At 50.5% G+C, this 26288-nt stretch overlaps 1 protein-coding gene across 1 annotated transcript in view; it reads left to right on the plus strand.

Moving 5' to 3' along the window:
- The window catches only part of CACNA1C (calcium voltage-gated channel subunit alpha1 C), a 600430-nt gene extending 574500 nt beyond the window's left edge, over positions 1 to 25930 (plus strand). Inside the window, exons 39-48 of the mRNA XM_064155731.1 lie at positions 1041 to 1143; positions 3672 to 3773; positions 5873 to 6000; positions 8759 to 8893; positions 10756 to 11108; positions 14812 to 14940; positions 15418 to 15527; positions 17987 to 18090; positions 23313 to 23636; positions 24513 to 25930. Coding sequence (XP_064011801.1) covers positions 1041 to 1143; positions 3672 to 3773; positions 5873 to 6000; positions 8759 to 8893; positions 10756 to 11108; positions 14812 to 14940; positions 15418 to 15527; positions 17987 to 18090; positions 23313 to 23636; positions 24513 to 24809 — 1785 coding nt within the window. The 3' untranslated portion in view covers positions 24810 to 25930. The remainder of the gene's footprint in view (positions 1 to 1040; positions 1144 to 3671; positions 3774 to 5872; positions 6001 to 8758; positions 8894 to 10755; positions 11109 to 14811; positions 14941 to 15417; positions 15528 to 17986; positions 18091 to 23312; positions 23637 to 24512) is intronic.
- Positions 25931 to 26288: the final 358 nt, after the last annotated feature.

Raw genomic sequence — 26288 nt, forward strand, 5'->3', positions numbered from 1 at the left:
ACATGTTTATAACCTTTATGCTTCCTTCCCTTGAAGCTCTTCGTCCCCTTATGAGTCCCAGGGTTTGCATGTTACACTTGTTTCTCCTGTCGGAGCACAGTGCCTGTTCGCAGGGATGTGCGGCTGCTGTGGCCTGCTGCTGACACCCTTCAGCCTGCTGCCCAGCAGCTGTTTGTTGTCTCGACCTGGTTCAGTCCACGATTACAGCAGTAGTGATGGGGCAGGGCAGTCTTTTCTCCAGTTTGGTACTGGACCAGGCCTGTTGCCTCAAAGTGTCAGAAGAGAGAGCTCAGACAAAACCAGTCCCAGAAAGGATAAGAGTTCAAGGCAAGTCCCTGGTGTCTCTTACCTCCTGAGACAGAATCTAGTGACTCTGCTACAGCTGTCTCAAATACATATTGCTGCTCTTACTGAAGTTCACCCTGCATCTGAGAAAGTACTCAGCACTCACTCTCTGTCCTACAAGGCTTTGCAGAATTACTGAGGGGCAGACACAGCCTGGTAAAAGGGAGAGGAGGAGTAGCTGGGTAAAGCAGAGCAGCTTTCATGTTCAGCTAATCCTTTTCCTTCAAGCCTGACACCTGAAAGAAAGAATCTGGATCTTTGTTTATAAACATTTACATCAGGCACAGGTTTAGTGCAAGTGAGTTTGCAGGTGCCTTGTGGGGTATGAAGTTTGCTTCTAAGAAGGAAAAAAAAAGGTGCCATTTAAAAGCCACATGGTTTGGGACTGGAACAAATCTCTCTCTGTGGGCAAAAGCCCACTGGCCAGTGAGGAGAACAAAGGTTAGGAAGTGATAACTGTGTTGGAGAAAGAGTATCTAGCGATAGAAGAGAGACCCCCCCACAGCAAACACACCATAGCAGGGACCACTGGTGGACAGGACAAGTGCTTGTGTAATTGTGTAGCTAAACCCACAGGCCGTGGATGATCACATCAGAGGGGTGGCAGGTCTGGAGGGCATCACGAAGACCTAAGGAAGGGCAAGCTTCAGTCCATGTGTTGGCAACATGATTGCTCTCTTCCTCTCGCCCCACAGCGCCTGGTCTCCATGAACATGCCCCTGAACAGCGATGGGACTGTTATGTTCAATGCCACTCTCTTTGCCTTGGTCAGAACAGCGCTGAGGATCAAGACAGAAGGTAAGAAGCTTACTGACCACAGGGGTAGAGAAGCAGCTGAGTGGGCCTCACACCACAGTGTGCTCAGCTGGAATCACAGTATCACAGTATCATCAGGGTTGGAAGAGACCTCACAGATCATCAAGTCCAACCCTTTACCACAGAGCTCAAGGCTAGACCATGGCACCAAGTGCCACGTCCAATCCTGCCTTGAACAGCTCCAGGGACGGCGACTCCACCACCTCCCCGGGCAGCCCATTCCAGTGTCCAATGACTCTCTCAGTGAAGAACTTTCTCCTCACCACAAGCCTAAATCTCCCCTGGTGCAGCCTGAGGCTGTGTCCTCTTGTTCTGGTGCTGGCCACCTGAGAGAAGAGAGCAACCTCCTCCTGGCCACAACCACCCCTCAGGTAGTTGTAGACAGCAATGAGGTCACCCCTGAGCCTCCTCTTCTCCAGGCTAACCAATCCCAGCTCCCTCAGCCTCTCCTCGTAGGGCTGTGCTCAAGGCCTCTCCCCAGCCTCGTCGCCCTTCTCTGGACACGCTCAAGCATCTCAATGTCCTTCCTAAACTGGGGGGCCCAGAACTGAACACAGCACTCAAGGTGTGGTCTAACCAGTGCAGAGTACAGGGGCAGAATGACCTCCCTGCTCCTGCTGGCCACACCATTCCTGATGCAGGCCAGGATGCCACTGGCTCTCTTGGCCACCTGGGCACACTGCTGGCTCATGTTCAGGCAGGTATCAATCAGCACCCCCAGATCCCTTTCTGTCTGGCTGCTCTCCAGCCACTCCGACCCTAGCCTGTATCTCTGCATGGGGTTGTTGTAGCCAAAGTGCAGCACCCTGCACTTGGAGCTATTGAACCCCATCCCATTGGACTCTACCCATCTGTCGATGTCCTTATTGTTATAAACCAATAAGGACATCTTGTGCAAAATGATCCCAGTTACTTATATGCACCATATGGTGCAGAAAGTAATGATCTAGGGAGAGGACAGTGTGGCCACTGGTCTTCAGGCCTAGGGAGGCAAAAGAGCTTGCACTCAAGGGTCTCAACTCACTAAAACTGCTCCTGTGCTTCTATTAGCATGAACTAACATTGCATTGTATTGACAGTGATCTTGTAGGCCTTAAGACAGAGAAGCAAACAAACTGCTAATAGAATAATAGAGTCATAGAATCAAGCAGGTTGGGAGAGACCTCCAAGCTCATTCAGTCCCACCTAGCACCCAGCCCTAGCCAATCAACCAGACCATGGCACTAAGTGCCTCATCCAGGCTTTGATTCAACACCTCCAGGGATGACAACTCCACCACCTCCCTGGGCAGCCCATTCCAATGCCAATCACTCTCTCTGCCAACAACTTCCTCCTAACATCCAGCCTAGACCTCCCCTGCCACAACTTGAGACTGTGTCCCCTTGTTCTGTTGCTGCTTGCCTGGCAGAAGAGACCAACTCCACCTGGTGACAATCTCCCTTCAGGTAGTTGTAGACAGCAATGAGATCACCCCTGAGCTTCTTCCTAACGTCTAATCTGAATCTCCCCACTTCTAGTCTTGCTCCATTCCCCCCCAATGCTGTCACTACCTGACACCCTAAAAAGTTCCTCCCCAGCTTTCTTGTAGCCCTCTTCAGATACTGGAAGGCCACAACAAGGTCTCTTCAGAGCCTTCTCCTCTCCAGTCTGAACAACCCAAATTCTCTCAGCCTGTTTCTAGATGCATCTTTGCCACCAATCATTTGTGTTCCCCACACTGTAGCTTTTCATTAATTGACCTCTGTTCTCTTTGTATTCAACCTTCACTGGATCTCAGCTAAAACTCATAGTGTTAGATGAGATTGGTGCTTTTCAGGACAGAGCAGCAGCACGGTGCTGTTGTTTCAGGCTGCTGCAGACTGTCAGTCAGTAACAGTCACATTCATAGAGCACAAGCCCTATGAGGAGAGGCTGAGGGAGCTGGGATTGGTTAGCCTGGAGAAGAGGAGGCTCAGGGGAGACCTCATTGCTGTCTACAACTACCTGAGGGGAGGTTGTGGCCAGGAGGAGGTTGCTCTCTTCTCTCAGGTGGCCAGTGCCAGAACGAGAGGACACAGCCTCAGGCTGTGCCAGGGGAGATTTAGGCTGGAGGTGAGGAGAAAGTTCTTCCCTGAGAGAGTCATTGGACACTGGAATGGGCTGCCCGGGGAGGTGGTGGAGTCGCCGTCCCTGGAGCTGTTCAAGGCAGGATTGGACGTGGCACTTGGTGCCATGGTCTAGCCTTGAGCTCTGTGGTAAAGGGTTGGACTTGATGATCTGTGAGGTCTCTTCCAACCCTGATGATACTGTGATACTGTGATACCCTGTGATGACTATGCATATTTTTAGGATGAAGACCTCTTGCTGTGAGGGGCCCTCAGCAGTGGTCAGAGCATCTCTTTGCCCCAAAACTTACCACTACTGAAAAAGCAATGCTAAGTTGTCTTCCTCTAAGGTGTGCATGCCAGATATGAAATTGCTACTCTGCTGGGTCTGCTTAATTCCTGCCTCTGATGATTTTCACCCTGCAGGTAACCTGGAGCAAGCCAACGAAGAGCTCAGAGCAATAATTAAGAAAATTTGGAAGCGCACCAGTATGAAGCTGCTGGACCAGGTGGTGCCTCCTGCAGGTGGTGAGTGCAGGATCTTAGCCCACTCTGGATCTCTCTTTTTTCCCCTCCTGGCATATCCTACTGCACCTCATGACCATAAGGCAGAACGTGGGGTACAAGTTTTCTTCTACAAGCTGTTGCCTTTGTTTCATCAGACTGAGGTCTGTTTCTGCCTGCACTAACACAAATGCCATGTCCCTACTGCTGAGAAATCAAGGTGCATAAACATGAGTTAGAAACCTTTATTCCTGGGTCTTATCCCAGTGTCATCACAGGCATTTGTTCCCCTGGATGTTACTTGGTGTCTGCTGAGGGTAAAGGAAGCAAGCAGAACTAAATAGCTCCAGGGACTTTATCTGACTACATACAAGATACTACATACTTACACACAAGTTAAGGATGCAGTCCCATGTTGTAACCTCTTCATATTTAGCAGAACCACCTTTACTGTGGCATATAATTCTTTTTTAACTCATACAGTTGCTTTCTACTATGATAGCTGTCAAAGACTCAGGTACCTGGGGACATTCCTCAGCTGGTCTGAGCTGGTGTAACAGATTGCTGGGGGTTTCTGTGCAGCATCCCTGGCAGGCTGCAGTTACAAGGCTTCTGGCAGCTCTTCTGCTAGGCTTCTTGGGACCCCAAGGTACATGGGCATCCAGTGTGACCTTCACTGATCTTCCAGGTGGCTCCAGGCACTGTAGCACAAAGCAGCACAGTGAGATAACAGCTGCAGCCAGATTCTGGACTTTGCTCAGTGTGCTCTGAAGTCCATAATTTATAAGAGCATGTCCTATAAATTTCCCATTGAGTTTGAAGAAGGGAAGAGAATTACCTGGATTAAAAGTTAGTGCCTGTTTTGGCCAACTGTCAGTTTGCACTGAGCAAGAATACAGTCCTGGCTGCACTTCTGAGGAGAGGTGATCACTTCAGTTCACTCTCACCTATGTTAGGCACAACCAGACAGAGCTTCCATGCAGAGAAGGATCAGATCAGGTCTAGTTTGGAGAAGGGAAGAGGGTTACCTGGATTAAAAGTTAGTGCCTGTTTTAGCCAACTGTGAGTTTGCACCAAGCAAGAATACAGTCCTGGCTGCACTTGTGAGGAGAGGTGATCACTTTGGTTCACTCTCACCTATGTTAGGCACAGCCAGACAGAGTTTCCATGCAAAGAAGGATCAGATGAGGTCTGGTATGGAGAAGAGTTTGGAGAAAGAAATAGGGTTACCTAGGTTAAAAGTTAGTGCCTGTTTTGGCCAACTGTCAGTTTGCACCAAGCAAGAATACAGTCCTGGCTGCACTTCTGAGGAGAGGTGATCACTTCAGTTCACTCTCACCTATGTTAGGCACAACCAGACAGAGTTTCCATGCAAAGAAGGATCAGATCAGGTCTGGTATGGAGAAGAGTTTGAAGAAAGAAATAGGGTTACCTAGGTCAAAAGTTAGTGCCTTGTTTAGCCACCTGTCAGTTTGCACTGAGCAAGAGTACAGTCCTGGCTGCACTTGTGAGGAGAGGTGATCACTTCACTTCACTCTCACCTATGTTAGGCACAACCAGACAGAGTTTCCATGCAGAGAAGGATCAGATCAGGTCTGGTGTGGATAGCCAGGCAGATGCTGTCACCAAGCCTAACCTCTGAGCCTGTGTAACCCCAGGCTGTCACAAGACCGAACAGGAACCTTTGACCTAGACTGGGTCTATCGCAAGAGCCTACACAGTAAACCAGTGCCAGAGACTGCAAAGGTTAGAGGCATTCCAGCACAAACAAGGGACATGCAGAGGTGCAGAGCTATAGGAGGTGCAGAGCTATAGGAGGTGCAGAGCTGTAGGAGGTGCAGAGCTATAGGAGGTGCAGAGCTGTAGGAGGTGCAGAGCTATAGGAGGTGCAGAGCTACAGGGGCTCTCACCCACCAGAGCCAGTCTATCCCAATGCCAGGTGCAGCTCTCATCCTGCCTACTTACAGCGGAGCAGTCCCCTCCTTCAGCCCTTCATCCCTAGGCGCTGTGCCGCGCAGCTGTGCCGCGCAGCTGTGCCAAGGCTCACCTAAGTGAATCCCCCGCTGAAGCCAGCGACCTGGCTGCTTCCTGACTTGACTGTTTGTTGCCATACCCCTTTGCAGACGATGAGGTGACCGTGGGGAAGTTCTACGCCACCTTCCTGATTCAGGAGTACTTCCGGAAGTTCAAGAAGCGCAAAGAGCAGGGGCTGGTGGGCAAGGCCTCGCAGCGCAACGCGCTCTCCCTCCAGGTGACACGCGGGCACAGGGCGGGCAGGGATGCTACTCTAGATGCCTTTGGCCTTGCTTCCCCCTCCACCATTCTGGGACCCCTTGAATTACCACCTCGGATAGGTGTAGGTGTGCTGCAGGTCACATTGGACACTGGAATGGGCTGCCCGGGGAGGTGGTGGAGTCGCTGTCCCTGGGGCACTTCAAGGCAAGGTTGGACGTGGCACTTGGTGCCATGGTCTGGCCTTGAGCTCTATGGTAAAGGGTTGGACTTGATGATCTGTGAGGTCTCTGCCAACCCTGATGATACTGTGATACTGTGATCCTTTACCTCGGGAGGTGGAAGGCACAAGTGAGGTATAGCTGCACTTAGTCTGATGGTGTTATTGGAGGTGTGGGCTCCTTTCAGAGAGCTGAAGTGCTGTATCCCCACTTTATCAGTCTGCTGGTACTGCTGGAGGTGTGGGCTCCTTTCAGAGAGCTGAAATGCTGTATCCCCACTTAATCAGTCTGCTGGTACTGCTGGAGGTGTGGACTCCTTTCAGAGAGCTGAAATGCTGTATCCCCACTTAATCAGTCTGCTGGTATTGCTGGAGGTGTGGGCTCCTTTCAGAGAGCTGAAATGCTGTATCCCCACTTAATCAGTCTGCTGGTACTGCTGGAGGTGTGGGCTCCTTTCAGAGAGCTGAAATGCTGTATCCCCACTTAATCAGTCTGCTGGTATTGCTGGAGGTGTGGGCTCCTTTCAGAGAGCTGAAATGCTGTATCCCCACTTAATCAGTCTGCTGGTACTGCTGGAGGTGTGGGCTCCTTTCAGAGAGCTGAAATGCTGTATCCCCACTTAATCAGTCTGCTGGTATTGCTGGAGGTGTGGGCTCCTTTCAGAGAGCTGAAATGCTGTATCCCCACTTTATCAGTCTGCTGGTACTGCTGGAGGTGTGGGCTCCTTTCAGAGAGCTGAAATGCTGTATCCCCACTTAATCAGTCTGCTGGTACTGCTGGAGGTGTGGGCTCCTTTCAGAGAGCTGAAATGCTGTATCCCCACTTAATCAGTCTGCTGGTATTGCTGGAGGTGTGGGCTCCTTTCAGAGAGCTGAAATGCTGTATCCCCACTTAATCAGTCTGCTGGTATTGCTGGAGGTGTGGGCTCCTTTCAGAGAGCTGAAATGCTGTATCCCCACTTAATCAGTCTGCTGGTACTGCTGGAGGTGTGGGCTCCTTTCAGAGAGCTGAAATGCTGTATCCCCACTTAATCAGTCTGCTGGTATTGCTGGAGGTGTGGGCTCCTTTCAGAGAGCTGAAATGCTGTATCCCCACTTTATCAGTGTGCTGGTATTGCTGGAGGTGTGGGATCCTTTCAGAGAGCTGAAATGCTGTATCCCCACTTTGTCAGTGTGCTGGTATTGCTGGAGGTGTGGACTCCTTTCAGAGAGCTGAAGTGCTGTATCCCCACTTTATCAGTGTGCTGGTATTGCTGGAGGTGTGGGCTCCTTTCAGAGAGCTGAAATGCTGTATCCCCACTTTATCAGTGTGCTGGTATTGCTGGAGGTGTGGGCTCCTTTCAGAGAGCTGAAATGCTGTATCCCCACTGCTGGTATTGCTGGAGGTGTGGACTCCTTTCAGAGAGCTGAAGTGCTGTATCCCCACTAAATTTATCAATCTGCTGGTACTGCTGGAGGTGTGGACTCCTTTCAGAGAGCTGGTCTGAAGTGTGCAGCAGACATTTGCTTATTAGCATGTTCATTTGAGCCTTTCCTGAGAGAAGCCACTATAAGGGGGTCAGAGCACACTGCCAGAAGGCAAAATCAGTTAAAAAGCACACCTGGATGCCAAGGCCATGCAACAGATAGGGCAGCAGGTTCTAATATAGGCTGGATGTTAGGAGGAAGTTGTTGGCAGAGAGAGTGATTGGCATTGGAATGGGCTGCCCAGGGAGGTGGTGGAGTCACTGTCCCTGGAGGTGTTGAATCAAAGCCTGGATGAGGCACTTAGTGCCATGGTCTGGTTGATTGGCCAGGGCTGGGTGCTAGGTTGGACTGGATGATGTTGGAGGTCTCTTCCAACCTGGTTGATTCTATGCTTCTATCTGTTCACCACTGTGCTACATGCTCACTGAGGGCTACCACAGTGAAGATTGAGAGAGACCCACTGACTGTACAAGCAGCACCATTTATGCCCTTCAAGGAAGGAAAAAAAGAGGACTCTGCACAGTTCCAAATAATGCTGTGATGCAGGCACAGATACAGACTGATGTCTTGGCATAGATACAGACTGAGGTCTTGGCATACCCACATTTTACCTCCCTGGATGGATTCCCTGGAATGGATTCCAGTCAGTGATAGGTTTGAGGACTGTCCAGGTCCAGATGCCAGCGGTTTAGCTGTTAAATCAACATTTAAGCTGCTGATTAAAAAGAGATTTTTAGAGGCACCAAATACATGGTTTGCTGGAACTGTGGCAGCTTTAGGGCTTCTGGTTGTGGCTCTTAGAACCCAAAATTGAAAGCACGTAGATTTGTTTAGTCAAGCCTGTGAATTTGTGTCTACATCCTGCTGTTACAAAGCCAAGGGGCTAGCAATAAGCATTCCTGGGTTGGATTGTTTCTCCCTCTCTTAGCTGGAGGTGAAAGAACAGAGTTTGCTGGTGTTTTTTCTTGGAGCTGGGGTTGCTCTAGGCAGTGAAAGGGTTGTTGTGCAGTGCTTAGGAAGCAATGGCATTGCTTTTACTTCTCATGTACCCAGTCGGAGATATGAAGCTCTATAGTTTGCTGTTTTGCAGGCTGGTTTGCGCACACTCCATGACATCGGCCCGGAGATCCGAAGGGCCATTTCTGGAGACCTGACTGCTGAAGAAGAACTAGATAAGGCCATGAAAGAAGCTGTTTCTGCTGCCTCTGAAGATGATATCTTCCGGGTAGGTGCTGAACGAGCTTACAAGCTGAGGCTAGACTGGTAGCTGAGCTCAGAGTGCTGCATTCTCTTACGCGCTCTGTGTTTTAGCTGGGTCCTCCTTCTTCTCTAGACCCTACTAGAAAACAAAGTGGTGGACTTAAGGTGCCAAGTCCTGAGATCTTTGCACAGTTTTTAATCCCCTCTTCTTCTCAATAGAAGTTTGCCTTATGAAACCTAAATAAAGTCAGAATGAGAATGGCCAAAGGGTCTGGAGAACACCTGAGTTAAGCCACCTTGCAGCTTCTGCAGAGCAGCAGCCAGATACACTTCAGTGTTTTGTTCACTCCTCCTTTCAGTGGAACAAGTAGCATCCTTACAGAAAGTATGCAAGAACCCAGTGGAGGTCCTGTGGAAGGAGGGTATTTTCTGAGCAACTTACCTAAATCTTCTCTTTCTTATTTCACAGAATCACAGAATTGTCAGGGTTGGAAGGCACCTCAAAGATAACCCAGTTCTGACTCCCCTGCCATGGGCAGGGACGCCTCACACTAGATCAGGTTGCCCAGAGCCATATCCAGCATGGCCTTAAAAAATCCCAGGGATGAAGCTTCCACCACTTCCCTGGACAACCTGTTCAAGTCTCTCACCACCCTTATGATGAAGAACCTTTTCCTAACGTCCAGTCTGAATCTCCCCACTTCCAGTTTTGTTCCATTCCCTCCAGCCCTGTTACTACCCAACACTCTAAAAAGTCCCTCCCCAGCTTTTCTGTAGCCCTCTTCAGATACTGGAAGGCCACACTAAGGTCTCCTCAGAGCCTTTTCCTCTCTAGACTGAACAACCCCAACTCTCTCAGCCTGTCCTCAGAGGAGAGGTGCTCCAGCCCTCTGATCAGCAACATGAACTGATCTTGCAGCGTGACCTGGAAGATGACCTTAGAATAAGGCAATGCAATCAGTCTTAAGTATAATTATCTGGAAATAAGGATATGGAGAGTGAGGTGGCAACATTTGCAGAAGGCACTACTTGAATTAATCAACAGAAGACAGAGGGTAACTTCATAAGGTCTTAATAAAGTTAAGTGAACAGGCAGCATGATTGCAAATCTCATTCCAGGCTGACAAATGCAAGATAATATTGCTACCTGACCCCCTAAAAAGTCCCTTCCCAACTTTTCTTTAGCCCTCTACAGATACTGGAAGGCCACAATAAGGTCTCCTCAGAGCCTTCACTTCTCCAGACTGAACAACCCCAACTGTCCCAGCCTGTGCTCACAGCAGAGGTGCTCCAGCCCTCTGATCATTCCTGGTTTTTTTGTAGTTGCCTCTTCTGGTAACGTTTCCTTTCCTTTGGCATTTTCCTCCTTTCCTTACAGAAACACACTGTCAGTCCCATTCAGCACTCATCATCTAAACAGAACATAACTGGCTCATTAAATCTTCCTCCATTTGTTCCTCCAGGCAATTAATATTTTCTGGTGCTCTTTTCACATTCCCTCTCATGACTAAATGCTACTTCGCATCTGCAGTGTGAAAACCAGAGAGCAGTTACCTCTGCTTGCACCCTGCACAGTCCTGCCCTCCCAAAGCTGGTAGGAGGCAGAGAGATGCCTTTGCCTCACCTATGCATTTGGTCAGTACCCTGAAATGTCTTAGGAAGCTCTGAAATGTCTTAGGAAGCTCTGAACTGTCTTAAGAAGGTGGAGTTTAGAAAGCTCCAGTCTCTGACAGAGACGACCGTGCACTGTTCTCGGAAGGAGAGAGCAGCAGTGCCGTCGTGCATGATTTGGTTCACACTTTCTTTCCTCAGGCTAAGCAGCAAACAGCAGGGCCCTTGCAAGTCTTCTCACTCACAAAGGGACAATCATTCCTGTTTCTCTGACAGAGAGCTGGAGGCTTGTTTGGAAACCACGTCAGCTACTACCAAAGCGATGGCAGGAGCGCGTTCCCCCAGACCTTCACCACTCAGAGACCTCTGCACATCAACAAGTCTGGCAACAACCAGGGAGATACTGAGTCTCCATCTCATGAGAAGCTGGTGGACTCGACCTTCACCCCCAGCAGCTACTCATCTTCAGGCTCCAATGCCAACATCAACAATGCCAACAACACTGCCCTGTGCCGCTTCCCCAGCCCACCCAGCTACCCCAGCACTGTCAGCACAGTGGAGGGCCATGGTACTCCTTTGTCACCCACCATACGTGTGCAGGAGGCTCCTTGGAAACTACCCTCTAAAAGGTAAGCTTCACAGCAAAGCAGAAGCCAGGGGAGCAGGCACAGGAACTTGCATGCAGACACCAAAGCACTGCTGCCTAGCTGGAGTCACCCACCAGACACTGCTCAGCCTGCACTGAGCCTTCTGGTTCTCCGCTTGGGCCAGTGGCCACAGAACAGCAGATACACATCAGCTGTGCACTGCAGAGAAGCAACACTCTTACTGACCAACACACTTGAGTTCTTTGAGCTTTTTAATGAGGAAACCTTTGTAAGAACTGAAAGGAACCTTACTTATCCCTCTGTCACCACAGGGAGGTGTTTTATCAGCTGGTCACTGAAAGAGACTGCAGTTAATCTCTTAGGCTCCCACTAGGGAGCCTTGGGGAAGTTAGTGACTATTCATTCAGCAGAGGTTACCAAGGCATCCTGGGGGGCAGGAGGGGGGCAAGGTTTTCAGAAGTGCAATAAAGAGCAAAACAAAGAAAGTCCCCTTCTCTGGACACCTTTCAGGCTGTCTACACACAGGTGACTAATCCAAAAAGCCAAGTGCCAGGTCCTGCACCTGGGCCACAATCACCCCATGCAATGCTACAAGCTTGGGGAAGCATGGCAGGAATGCTGTGTGGAGGAAAAGGGCCTGGGGGGCTTGACTGACAGGAGGATGAGTATGAGCCAGCAGCACGCCCAGGTGCCCAGGAGAAACAGTGGATAGAAACAGAGTGGCCAGCAGGAGCAGGGAGGTGACTGTGCCTCTGTGCTCAGTGCTGTCGAGTTTGCACCTCGAGTGCTGTGGTCAATACAGGAAGGACATGGAGGGGCTGGAGGAGGGATAGGGAAGGGTGACTGAGCTGGTGAGGGGCTGGAAAGCAAGGCTGTGAGCAGCAGCTGAGGGAGCTGGGGGTGCTTAGTCTACAAATAAGGAGGCTGAGGAGAGACCTCCTTCCTCTCTACAACCGTCTGAAAGGAGACTGCAGAGAAGTAGGCACTGCCCTGTTCTCACATGTCACTGATGACAGAATGAGAGGGAATGGCCTCAAACTGTGCCAGGGGAGGTTGCTGGACAGGAGGAAGGATTTTTTCACAGAAAGGGTTGTGAGGCACTGGCACAGGCTGTCCAGGGAGGTGGTGGAGGTGCCATCCCTGGACATGTTTAAAAGCCATCTAGAGCTGGTGCTTGGGGATGCAGTATAGAGACAGACTTGCTGAAGTGGGCGGAATGGCTGGGCTTGATCTCAGAGCTCCTTTCTGGCCTGGATGGTTCTGTGAGTATAATTTTTACCAAAGGAGGATTTTTTTAACACTTTCTGTATCATCAGGAAGGAGCTAGAGTTATTTTTTGCAGTGCAGAGAGTCATCAGCATGAAAAGTGGATAAGTGCTGCCCCAGCAAAGGACAGAACGGGACAGAAAGAGAGAGGAAATGCAGTGGGTGTAGAGTTGCCCAAGCACAGTCCAGTGGGTTTTCTTCTATTTCGTGCCTTCCTGAGAGAGGCCACAGGAGTTGCACAACATCTGTTCACATCTACCCACCCCCTTGCTGACTTGTGCTGATGTGAGACTGCTAACCTGGCCTTCTTTTCTCTCCTTGCTTCCTTGGGCACCTTCTTTGCACTAGGACGCACTACTACGACAGGCTGGGACGGTAGGTGTTCTCCCTCCTGCTCCCATGCTCCCTGAGTGCCAGACCCATTATTGCTTGTCCCATTGGAAGTCCAAGTCCCCATTCGTTCTGTATATCAGCTCATCTTTTTGGTGTCAGTAGGGCTGAAAAAGTGGTGACCAACACCGTGACAACAGTGTGCCCAGGTGGCCAAGACAGCCAGTGGCATCCTGGCCTGCATCAGGAATGGTGTGGCCAGCAGGAGCAGGGAGGTCATTCTGCCCCTGTACTCTGCACTGCTTAGACCACACCTTGAGTGCTGTGTTCAGTTCTGGGCCCTCCAGTTTAGGAGGGACATTGAGATGCTTGAGTGTGTCCAGAGAAGGGCGACGAGGCTGGGGAGAGGCCTTGAGCACAGCCCTACGAGGAGAGGCTGAGGGAGCTGGGATTGGTTAGCCTGGAGAGGAGGAGGCTCAGGGCAGACCTTATTGCTGTCTACAGCTACCTGAGGGGTGGTTGTGGCCAGGAGGAGGTTGCTCTCTTCTCTCAGGTGGCCAGCACCAGAACAAGAGGACACAGCCTCAAGCTACACCAGGGGAAATTTAGGCTGGAGGTGAGGAGAAAGTTCTTCCCTGAGAGAGTCATTGGACACTGGAATGGGCTGCCCGGGGAGGTGGTGGAGTCGCCGTCCCTGGAGCTGTTCAAGGCAAGGTTGGACGTGGCACTTGGTGCCATGGTCTAGCCTTGAGCTCTGTGGTAAAGGGTTGGACTTGATGATCTGTGAGGTCTCTTCCAACCTTGGTGATACTGTGATACTGTGACATCTCAAGAAACTGCTCCCAGCTGAGGGCTTTTCTGCTCACAGGCAGGTAGTGCCACATGGACTGTTGCTAGCTGAGGTATAGAGTTGGGATTTTTGTAGAGTTTCTAGCTGGGCTCTGAGCAGAGCACAGTGAAGTACCCCCTGGCATAGTCAGACCAAAATCCTGTGTGTTTTTAGCTAAACACAGACTGTAGAATAGGAGGAGCTGCCACATGCTGATTTCTGCCCTCTGCACCTTAGCGGTTTTGCTGGTCTCTCGTCTCAGGAGGGAAGGTCACTCACACCCTATTTTATCCAGTGCAGGTGCACATTTCTCCCAAGGCTTTTTTGCTTAAACCAAATGATAAAATAACATATATTTTCCAGTTCTTAACTGATGAAAAGCCTCTGCCACACTGCTGTCTCCTGCAAATGCTAGCAGCATTTGCTCTGATACCCAACGTGGGCGTCTCAAAGACTGACACTACCTTCAGATTTTACTTTGGTCATCAGAAAACACAAACTCAGAATGAAATGAAATGTGAGGACCAAGCCATGAAACAAGGGGACAAAGAGGTGGCAAGAAAGGAAGTAAATGCTGTCACACTAAAGTGTTTGAACGGTATCACACAGTATCACCAAGGTTGGAAAGAGACCTCACAGATCATCAAGTCCAACCCTTTACCACAGAGCTCAAGGCCAGACCATGGCACCAAGTGCCACGTCCAATCCTGCCTTGAACAGCTCCAGGGACGGCGACTCCACTGAGTTCAGCAGAAGCACTTAGTGATGAGGAAGATGAAAAAGACAGCAAGGAACAAGAGCATGAACAGGAGACAGAGGGAAGAGATGGTGCAGAGTAAGGGATTTGGGAGGCAGAGACCATACAGCGCAGAGCAGAGAGGGTTACTGGTGGTGTCTTGGAGGCCTCTCTGAAATTCATAACCAAAGCTTTTGCAACAGGGGGAAAAAAGCTTTTGTTCCCAAGAACCCATCTCAGATTTTGCTTGGAGCTGAGTGAGGTCAGCTTTGGGAGTGTGCTCAGGGCGAGGTGCAGGTTTATAGAGCGCAGGCAGTCACAAATGGCGAAGCTTTAGAGTCACGTTCGGCATTGATTTAAGAAGCCCTTCCTCTGAAAGAGGACACAGACAAAGGTTGTTGCTTTGTGTTTGTGAACTCTGTAGCTCTGTTCAGCCATTGATTTTTCCATGATAGCTCTTCCACGTGATAACAAACTGAGACAGATGGAGCCTGTCGTTCTTGTCTTTGTAACAGGTTGTCTTTGCCGTCTCCGTATCTTGACTTCTCTCTTTTGCTCATTAGCTCCAGTTCCAGAGACAGCCAGCTGGCAATTGTTTGCCAAGAGGAAGTGTCTCAGGATGAGACTTATGATGAAAATTTGAATGAAGACATTGAGTACTGTAGTGAACCAAGTCTGCTCTCTACCGAAATGTGAGCTTTGCAGCTTTAGTCAAGGTGTTTGGGTGGTTCTTTAACCAAGGGGGAGAGGTGGGAAGAGGTGATTTAAGAATCAAGTAACATGAAATTCCCTTTATGGGCTAAGGGCAGAAGACTTGAGTCAGACAACTCAAATATCAGATTTTTATTTGTTATAATGCAGTTCAGCCCTGAGAAGTAATGTGGGAAAGGATCTCTTTCACCTAGAAGTTTCCTTCTCCTCTGATTGAGGCACCTGGTCCTGCAGAGACACCCACACACACATTCACTTCTATCACCCACATCTCCTCTTAAGAGTGCTCTCTGTCTCATGGTCTCTGGTTACTGCTCCTGAGCCAGTTAAACCTCCAAGCTAGCTTGCTCTTGTTGCATCCCCCTGATAGCATGGTGTTTCTGGCTTCCCTGCTGGGAGAGGGCTTCTTCTGTCCAACACTAGCTGCTTTTCTAGCATCCCTCTGTTCTCTTTTCCAGGCTTTCCTACCAAGATGATGAAAACAGACAACTTACCCCACCAGAGGCCAGCAAAGGAGAAGACAGCCGGCACTCTCCCAAGAAAGGCTTTCTGTGCTCCTCGGCACTAGGTAACCCCCAGCGCCGCGGGCAGGCTGTGCTCTGCTTTCCTCAGCTGGCTCCCCACATGGAATGCCAGCATGCATGGGCACAGGTGTTGCTGCCTGCTGCACTTAGCTGGGGAGCCCAAGGAGTCCAGGCCCTGCATGTGATCCTCACCCTGCACCTGGCTCTCTGCTGGCTCTCTGTCAGCTGGCAGGTGAAGCTGTGGCTGTTTGGATAGTCCGCGGGATCTGTTTGACTAAGCTCACTTGTGAATGAAGGGAGTTTATTAGAGCACTGCAGATACCTCAGTCACCAAGGAGTCACCAAACAGACCAGCCTTGAGCACATGGTGTTCTCTTCTGTGTGTGTTCAGCAAGCAGAAAGCCGAGGTGGTCTCTTTTTTGTGTGTGCTAGGAGGAAAACCGTGGCTTTCAGACTGAGCTAATACAATACAGAGTTGCTTCGTGCTCTGATTGTACCTGGAGCTTTCCAAATGCTTGAGCATGCAGAGTAGATTCAGGTGAAATTCATGAATCACAAGGCTTTATGAAAGTATCAGAACCAATGGGAGAGCTTGGAAGCAAATAAGCTCTTTTCAGAAGAACATTTTTCAGCCTTTTCCCTGAGCACTGCTTTGGAGAAAAAAGGAACATTTGGAGGAGAAACTAAAAGAGAATCCTATAAAATATATCCTTACAAAATCAAAATGACAGACTAAGGAATGCAATGTTTATAGGGAGGCTACTAAGTCTTCACTGCAACTCTTCAGGCTGTTAGCACAGTTGAGTATTTTAAAAGCATTTACTTTATTTCAAAGTCGAATAGATTAGCCAAGGACAGTTCCTCTGTAGGACCAAGTTTGCAGACAGTCATCATAGAATCATGGAATCAGTCAGGGTTGGAAGAGGCCACAAGGATCAGCTAGTTCCAACCCCCCTGCCATAGGCAGGGACACCCTACCCTAGAGCAGGCTGCACACAGCCTCATCCAGCCTGGCCTTAAACACCTCCAGCCATGGGGCCTCAACCACCTCCCTGGGCAACCCATTCCAGCCTCTCACCACTCTCATGCTCAACAACTTCCTCCTCACAGCCACTCTGAATCTCCCCGCCTCCAGCTTTGCTCCATTCCCCCCAGTCCTGTCACTCCCTGAGAGCCTCAAAAGTCCCTCCTCAGCTTTTTTGTAGCCCCCTTCAGATCCTGGAAGGCCACAAGAATTTCACCTGGGAGCCTCCTCTTCTCCAGATTGAACAGCCCCAACTCTTTCAGTCTCTCCTCACAGCAGAGCTGCTGCAGCCCTCTGAGCATCCTCATGGCCCTTCTCTGGACATGTTCCAGCATCTCCATATCATCTTTGTAATAGGAGCTCCAGAACTGGATGCAGTCCTTGATATGATTCTTTAAACTACATTCTAGTGAATATTTCTAGAGCAATATCATATCAGTTGCATTTGTTTCTTGCTCTAGAAAGAGAAAATACTTTTTATCTGCATTGTGTCATTCATTCTCTGGGTTATAACATGTTTCCTCCAACTGCTGAGAAGGTCTTTTCTCAACAGATCAGTGTTATAGGCACTTAACTATTTGGGGAATTCTGATTTTCTTCCCTTCTTTAGAAAAATGTCAACAGCACCAAGAAGTCCCCAAACATTTTTAAGTGTGCCACACATCTCTCTCTCTTTGCTCCTGGGTTTATTTGCAGTCCTCCAGCAGTAGCGCCAGGGCACTTGTTCATAAACGTGGCCTGCATTACTTTTAAATCCCTGCATCTCCTCCTATTCACAGAAACCAAGTTTGATTTTATAGCAAGGGAACAATGTGATAGTTTCAGTAGTTGCCCCTAAAATCTCTTTATTTCCCCAAGGAGGAAAAAAAATCCCTTCTTTCCACGTTTTGAGAGTGCTTCATGCCTGTATGAGCAGCCTTCCATTCACCAGTGAATTCAACCTTTGATTGATTCACTTCCACTTGACCTTGCTATAGACACAGCCTCATAAACTGTGGTATGTCTGGCAGCTAAGAGGCACAGATCACATGCAAGCAGGAGGCCAATGTCACCTGAGCCACCTGACATCCCCTCCTCCATGCTGTGTATAGCCAGACGCAGCTGTCCCAGGGCCTCAGCTGCCATCATCAGTCCTACTGAGGGCTTTACCTAAAGCAGAGAGCTCTGAGAACACTTTCACTGCTTAGGAGGGATATCAGCTACACAATAGCTATTAGGACAGTGTTTTAAAGGAGGAAGAATAAAAATCATCCTCCAGAATGCTAGCTTGCAGCCTGCTTGGAAGTTAGTGCTGGTCAGTCCATGATGCTTGACTGCCTTTTGTGAATAGCTGTGCTTTGAAAAGGCGAGGAGATGAGGAGAAGTGGGCAGAGCTTAAAACATGGGTGTCTGCTGCATGTCCAGGGAAAGAAACTGAAAACACACTGCCTGCCACGTGTGCCAAGTGATGGACACAGCTGTGTGTGATTGCTGTTGCAGGTCGAAGAGCATCTTTTCACTTAGAGTGTCTGAAAAGACAGAAGAACCAGGGTGGAGATGTCTCGCAGAAGACAGTTCTGCCTTTGCATCTGGTACACCATCAGGTAAGCATTCACAACCACAAAGTTCCCAGCAATGAAGCTCAGTCCCTACCATCTGCAGTGCCTCCCCAGTTTTACAGTATCAACAGTGGAAGAGACCTCGTAGATCATCAAGTCCAACCCTTTACCACAGAGCTCAAGGCCAGACCATGGCACCAAGTGCCACGTCCAATCCTGCCTTGAACAGCTCCAGGGACGGCGACTCCACCACCTCCCCGGGCAGCCCACTCCAGTGTCCAATGACTCTCTCAGGGAAGAACTTTCTCCTCACCTCCAGCCTAAATCTCCCCTGGCACAGCTTGAGGCTGTGTCCTCTTGTTCTGGTGCTGGCCACCTGAGAGAAGAGAGCAACCTCCTCCTGGCCACAACCACCCCTCAGGTAGTTGTAGACAGCAATAAGGTCACCCCTGAGCCTCCTCTTCTCCAGGCTAACCAATCCCAGCTCCCTCAGCCTCTCCTCGTAGGGCTGTGCTCAAGGCCTCTCCCCAGCCTCGTCGCCCTTCTCTGGACACGCTCAAGCATCTCAATGTCCCTCCTAAACTGGGGGGCCCAGAACTGAACACAGTCCTCAAGGTGTGCTCTAACCAGTGCAGAGTACAGGGGCAGAATGACCTCCCTGCTCCTGCTGGCCACACCATTCCTGATGCAGGCCAGGATGCCACTGGCTCTCTTGGCCACCTGGGCACACTGCTGGCTCATGTTCAGGCAGGTATCAATCAGCACCCCCAGATCCCTCTCTGTCTGGCTGCTCTCCAGCCACTCCGACCCCAGCCTGTATCTCTGCATGGGGTTGTTGTAGCCAAAGTGCAGCACCCTGCACTTGGAGCTATTGAACCCCATCCCATTGGACTCTGCCCATCTGTGCAGGTGGTCAAGGTCCTGCTGCAGAGCCCTTCTGCCCTCCAACTCAATCACATCTGCCCCCAGCTTAGTGTCATCTGCAAACTTGCTGATGACTGACTCCATGCCCTCATCCAGATCATCTATGAAGATGTTAAAGAGGATGGGGCCCAGCACTGATCCCTGAGGCTGAAACTCACAGTGCCTGAGAGCTGCTTTTGACTTCCTTAGAGTCTTACGTTTTGGATAAAAGTCCTTCCTGCAAGCAGCCTGGAGACCTGGTGCAGTTGTCCACTCTCTCCTTGGAGTCTGGGCAGTTTAAGGGGTTTGGGCCTTTTCCACTGAAGAGAAGACTTAGAGGGGATCTAACAAATGTTTATAAATAGCTGAGGGCTGGGGGTCAAGAGGGAGGGGACAGCCTCTGTTCATTGCACCCTACAGCACAAGAAGAGGAACATGAGGAAGAACTTCTTGACTGGAAGGGTCTCAGAGCACTGGCACAGGCTGCCCAGAGAGGTTGTGCAGTCTCCTTCTGTGGAGCCTTTCCAGCCCTGTCTGGATGTGTTCCTGTGCAATCTGTGCTAGATTCCCTGGTCCTGCTCTGGCAGGGGGGTTGTACTCAAAGAGCTCCAGAAGCCCCTTCCAACCCCTAACATCCTGTGAGCCTGTGATCTGCTGAGGCCATCAGAGCCTGCAGGTCATGACTTATGCAGGTGAATTTTAAGGGACTTCTTCCTTACTGCAGTTCACAAGAGACTGGCATCTAACTGCTGAGAAAATCTTGGTGAACCTTGGAGGTGACCAATGATTAATTCTTTTACAATTGTAGAATCACAGAGTGGGCTGGGTTGGAAGGGACCTCCAAAGCTCATCCAGTCCAACCCCTCTGCACTCAGCAGGGACATCCTCAACTGGAGCAGGTTGCCCACAGCCCTGTCCAGCCTCACCTTCAGTATCTTCAGGGATGGGCCCCAACCACCTCCCTGGGTAACCTGTTCCAGTGTTCACTACCCTCATGGTGCAGATCCTGCTCCTAATATCCAATCTCAGTCTACTCTGCTCTAGTCTGAAGCCATTGTCCTCGTCCTGTCCCTGCAGGCCTTTGCAAACAGTCTCTCTGCAGCCTTGGAATCATAGAATCAACCAGGTTGGTAGAGACCTTCGAGCTCATTCAGTCCAACCTATCACCCAGCCCTGTCCAATCAACTAAACTATGGCACTCAGTGCCTCATCCAGGCTTTTCTTGAACACCTCCAGGGATGGTGACTCCACCACCTCCCTAGGCAGCCCATTCCAATGCCAATCACTCTCTCAATCACTCTCTCAAATCACTCTCTCCTTCTGTGGCCCCCTTCAGTTACTGGCAGGCTACTCTTAGGTCTGCCTAGCACCTTCTCTTCTCCAAACTGAACACCCCCAGCTCCCTCATCCTGTCCTTATAGCAGAGCTGCTCCAACCCCCTGATCATTTTTGTGGCACTCCTATTGACCTGGGTTGGAAGGGACTTCTATAGCTCATCCAGTCCAACCCCCTCTGCACACAACAGGGACATCCTCAACTAGAGCAGGTTGTCCACATCCCTGTCCAGCCTCACTTTCAATATCTTCAGGGATGGGCCCCAACCACCTCCCTGGGCAACCTGTTCCAGTGTTCCATCACCCTGATGGTGCAGAACTTGTTCCTAACATCCAATCTCAATCTGCTCTGCTATAGTCTGAAGCCATTTTCCTTGCCCTGTCCCTGCAGGCCTCTGCAGTCTCTTGTAGCCCCCCTCAGGTACTGGCAGGCTGCTATTAGGTCTCTTCAGAACCTCCTTTTCTCCAATCTGAACAACCTCCATGTTCTTCTGTCACTGAAATGATGAGCACAGCATGGTTAGCAGTTCCTAAAGATTTCAGTGGATTGAGCTTCACTTAACTTTGGTTATCTTCAAGTCAGCTTTCTAGTTTAAGACCGGTCAGTTTAGTCCCACTGTTGTCAACAGAGGGAAAGTGCATCTACAAAAGACAGGTACAAGTCTCATATTCTGGGTAGCACTATCAGGGAGGTATTGACAAGGGGGAGGAGGGTTGCTGGTGTGTTTCTCCACAGTTAGTTTAGACTGAACATGCAACCTGCAGATAGCTGAAGCTGAAGCAAAGCTAACCACAGCCCGACCAAGAGAATTCCTCACAACTCACCCACCTGCTCTTGTGTTTTCTGTACATGTGTACTGTGCCAGCAGTGTGCCCAGGTGGCCAAGAGAGCCAATGGCATCCTGGCCTGCATCAAGAACAGTGTGGCCAGTAGGACAAGGGAGGTTATTCTTCCCCTGTACTCAGCACTGCTCAGGCCACACCTTGAGTGCTGTGTCCAGTTCTGGGCCCCTCAATTCAAGAGAGATGTTGAGGTGCTGGAAGGTGTCCAGAGAAGGGTGACAAAGCTGGTGAGGGGCCTGGAACACAAACCCTATGAGGAGAGGTTGAGGGAGCTGGGGTTGTTTAGCCTAGAGAGGAGGAGGCTCAGGGGTGACCTCATTGCTGTCTACAACTACCTGAAGAGACATTGTATCCAGGTGGGGGTTGGCCTCTTCTCCCAGGCAGGCATCAAGAGAAGAAGGGGACACAGTCTCAAGTTGTGCCGGGGTAGGTCTAGGCTGGATGTTCTGAGGAAGTTGTTGGCAGAGAGAGTGATTGGCATTGGAATGGGCTGCCCAGGGAGGTGGTGGAGGCACCGTCCCTGGAGGTGTTGAAGAAAAGCCTGGCTGAGGCACTTGGTGCCATGGTCTGGTTGACTGGATAGGGCTGGGTGCTAGGTTGGACTAGATGATCTTGGAGGTCTCTTCCAACCTGGTTGATTCTATGATTCTATGTGTTTGTTTGCTGATACTAGGCAGCAGTGAGATGAGTTTATGACCGATGGCATTGCGTCAGAGCAAGGCTACAGTCACCATGAATAAGGCTTCAGACCAGCCCTGTGCAACAAGGGGATTCTTGAGAAATGTGCTCTAAAAGGGGACTGGATGACTCAGAGGGAGGCTGTGGATGTAAATACAGGAAGAACTTGATGACTGGAAGGAGGTGTTGATCCTCCCACCAACAGCAGATGCCTTAAAATCCAGTAGTGGATTTAGGGTTACTGCCAACTGCAGCCACATCTAAACTCCACATCTGGTATCCGCTCGGTTTCCACAGCAGAGAGGGAAAACACAGCAACTGGCAGGCAAAGCTTAGTGCCCCAGGGAGATCGCCTGCTGCCTCAGCCGCTGGAGAAGAGGGGCTGCTGCCGAGGAGGGGCTGCTTCTGGCAAGGCTGTGGGGTGCAGGGCTGCATCCCTCCTGTCAGTGCGACGGCTCCAAGACTGTGGAAGTGCAGTTGTGAAAGTTTGCAGCCTGTCGCTTGGCGCTAGCACAGGATACACCAGTTAAAGGAGGGCTTGCAAAATGGGTTGTGATGGTTTGGGCTCTTACCCGCCCCCCCACACTTTGTATTTGCCCCAGCTAACTCAGACGGACCCTGGGAATATAGATGAAGCAATTTATTTACAGCTAGCAGAATTTACAAGCAGCTATTTACACTATATACAGTTATATACAATTATATACAGAAATATGCAAAGGATAAACAATACAAATGCACAACTCCCCTCCCAGAAACCTGAGTCCCCAGGAGGGGCTTTCAAACTACCCCAACACCTCCCCCGGCCCCTCTCAACCTTACCCCAGTTCTCAGGAAGAAGAGAGGTGCGGCCAAGAGGTTAGGGAGCAAGGTTAGTAGGAGCAGGGTTAATGAGATGTGACCAGGTCTGAAGGCAAAGGCAGAAGAAAAAAAAAATGGAGAAAGTTTACTTCTTCTTCCCAGAGCTCTCAGCGAGACTGTGAGAGAAGTTGACATCAATTGTTTTTCATTTCACTGCCTGTTATCAAGTTCTTTTACCAAAACATTCCAGCTTGCTTCTAACTAGCACATGGGTTCACAGGGAGCATCATAGAATCATAGAATCAATGAGGTTGGAAGAGACCTGCAAGATCCTGAGAGAGTCATTGGACACTGGAATGGGCTGCCCGGGGAGGTGGTGGAGTCGCCGTCCCTGGAGCTGTTCAAGGCAGGACTGGACGTGGCACTTGGTGCCATGGTCTAGCCTTGAGCTCTGTGGTAAAGGGTTGGACTTGCTGATCTGTGAGGTCTCATCCAACCCTGATGATACTGTGATACTGTGATACTGTGTGATCATCCAGTCCAACCTATCCCTCAGCCCTATCCAATCAACTAGACCATAGACCCAGGAGCTGGCAGCTGTTTAAACAAACCTTGAGACCCTCCAGGCCTTTCTTGGGTAGCTTTTCCAGAACCTCCATGTTCCAGCCCTGCGACCTCTCGCTCACCTTGCTCCTTCTCTGTCCACAGGCATTAGCGGTGGCAGGCCTGAGTCCACTGCTGCAGCGAAGCCATTCCCCCACCATGTTCTCTCGGCTGTGCGCTACGCCTCCCGCTACACCCTGCAACCGTGGCTGGCCGCAGCAGACCATCCCAACTCTGCGCCTCGAAGGGGCAGAGTCCAGCGAGAAGCTCAACAGCAGCTTCCCATCGGTGCACTGCAGCTCTCAGTACCCTGCCAACACTGGCTGCAGCAGCCCCAGGAGAGCCAGGCCAGTCTCCCTCACCGTCCCCAGCCAGACCGCCGGGAGCAGCAGGCAGTTTCACGGCAGCGCTAGCAGCCTGGTTGAAGCGGTAAGACTGCAGAGTCGCGAAGGGCACGAGCAGTGTCAACTGGAAATGTGGCCCTGGGAAGAGCAGGGCGGCAGATACCTGTGGCTGCTCACAATGCCAAGAGTAGAAGAGCCCAGCTCCAGCCTGGGTTTAGCAGCATGAATGGGAGGAGGAGTGCTGGGGAAAAGGCAAGCAGGTGGCCAAGAGAGCCAATGGCATCCTGGCCTGTATCAGGAGCAGTGTGGCCAGCAGGACAAGGGAGGTTATTCTGCCCCTGTACTCAACACTGGTCAGGCCACACCTTGAGTGCTGTGTCCAGTTCTGGGCCCCTCAATTCAAGAGATGCTGGAACATGTCCAGAGAAGGGCAACAAAGCTGGTGAGGGGCCTGGAACACAGACCCTATGAGGAGAGGCTGAGGGAGCTGGGGGTGTGCAGCCTGCAGAAGAGGAGGCTCAGGGCAGACCTCATTGCTGTCTACAACTACCTGAAGGGAGGCTGTAGCCAGGTGGAGGATGGCCTCTTCTGCCAGGCAACCAGCAACAGAACAAGGGGACACAGTCTCAAGTTGTGCCAGGGGAGGTCTAGGCTGGATGTTAGGAGGAAGTTGTTGTCAGAGAGAGTGATTGGCATTGGAATGGGCTGCCCAGGGAGGTGGTGGAGGCACTGTGCCTGGAGGTGTTCAAGAAAAGCCTGGATGAGGCACTTAGTGCTATGGTCTGGTTGATTGGATAGGGCTGGGTGCTAGGTTGGGCTGGATGATCTTGGAAGTCTCTTCCAACCTGCTTGATTCTATGATTCTATGATTCAACGAAGGGCTGTGCTGGAGTGCGACTGGGTTGATGCTGCAGAGTACTAACATCTTTCTCTGTCTCTGGTTCCCTACCTGCTTTTGAAGGTCTTGATTTCGGAAGGACTGATGCAGTTTGCTCAAGATCCAAAGTTCATTGAGGTCACAACCCAGGAGCTCGCAGACGCCTGTGACATGACGATAGAAGAGATGGAAAGTGCAGCAGACAACATTCTCAATGGTAACAGCAAGCAGAGCCCCAATGGCAACCTCTTGCCTTTTGCTAACTGCAGGGACCCAGGGCAGGACAGTGCAGGAGAGGAAGAGGAAGAGGTGCAGAACCCGGATTGTAGAAAAAGTCAGGAGGAGCTCAAGGACAGCAGGATTTATATCAGCAGCCTGTAGTTGGCAGGGCTGGAAGCGATGCTGGTTTTTTATTTGTTTCAATGTTCCTAATGGGTTTGTTTCAGAAGTGCCTCACTGTTCTCGTGACCTGGAGTAACCGGAACAGCGTTCTTCATTCATTTCTGTTGGGACGAGTCGCAGAGTTGGGTGGTGTAAGAAAGCTTTTCAGGAGCGGATATAACCCCAGCGTGTGTCCGTGAAGGAAGAGTGAGGAGGAGGAGTGAGGAGGAGAGCCAGCTCCCTCTTTTTTTCCAGTCCCTGCACAAGGAACGATGACTGCCTCCCAAACGCGAAGGGAAGCCTCAGCTTCCTGTGGATGGCCCTAGCCAAAAGGACCCTGCATCAAACGGGTGTCTTTCAACTTTGCTTGTAAAAACCATTTTGCACATATTCTGTATGAGCCTCACCGTCTCCATAAAGCCAAGGCCCTTTGTTTCAGAAGGAGAGGAGGACTTCTTCTGCTGTGGATTCCCGTACCGCAAAGAGGAGGAGGAGGAAGCAGAAGAAGCCCAAGGGGCAGCGCTGCCCAACCCTGCCAAGACTCCCAGGCAGCGGCCTTTGCCAACCAGCCCAAGCTCAGGCCAGCCGCTTCTGCCGACCAATGAGAGCTCAAGCAGTCACTTGCCAGCCAATCCGAGTTCAGGCAGTCTCCTGCCAACCAATCAGAGCTCAGACAGCCAGCTGTGCCAGCCAGCGGGCGAGCGGGGAGCAGGCTCTGTGGTGGGGCTGAGCCAAGTTGCCCCTCGCTTTGCCGAGGTGGTGGTGGGCTTGTGTAGATCTCTCCTTGTTTTGCAGTCTGACGTTCTCTCGACAGCATGTTGCCGGTTTTATTTTGACTGTTTTATTCTGATTCTGATCATTATTGTTATTATTTTCTTTCCCCGGAGGGAGAAGGGAGCGTTTACAACGTTTTGTAACCACCTACCTTTTTTTTGTGTCGGTTTCTTTCACACCTTTGCAAACCTTCAGTCAGTTTGATCATGCTGTATTATTTAAACTTGGTGGTGGTGGAGGGTGTTGGTTGGTTGGTTTGGGGCTGTTTTTCTGCCCCCCACCCCACCTCTTCTCCACGGCAATTGGGTAGAGTGTGATGGTAGAGGAGATTTACCAACCATTATGTACACCCAGAGTTTGTAATTTCATTTGCTAGCGACCGAAACCTCCTTTTTTTGTTGTTGTTGTTTTATAATTTAAAAGATAGTAGGGCGATGCACTTGATATTGTCTTGCACATCTGAGTGACTGTTTTGGGGTTCTTTTTAGTGCTAAGTGGGAGCGAGTGTGCGTTGGGGGGGGAGGGGAGGGGATGCGTGTCCGCTGAGTACCCGCAGTTCTCCACATCCTGACTGGAGCTGCAGGAGCGAGGTAGGGGGTGGGGGGGGGGAGCCGTTCGAACTGCAAAACCAAACCACTTTCTCTGCTTTGGAAAAGGGGAATCAGTAACTCTTTGCATTTCTTTTTTTTTCCCGTTCCACAAGAT

The sequence above is a fragment of the Pogoniulus pusillus genome, chromosome 15 (assembly GCF_015220805.1).
Source record: "Pogoniulus pusillus isolate bPogPus1 chromosome 15, bPogPus1.pri, whole genome shotgun sequence".
NCBI lineage: Eukaryota > Metazoa > Chordata > Aves > Piciformes > Lybiidae > Pogoniulus > Pogoniulus pusillus.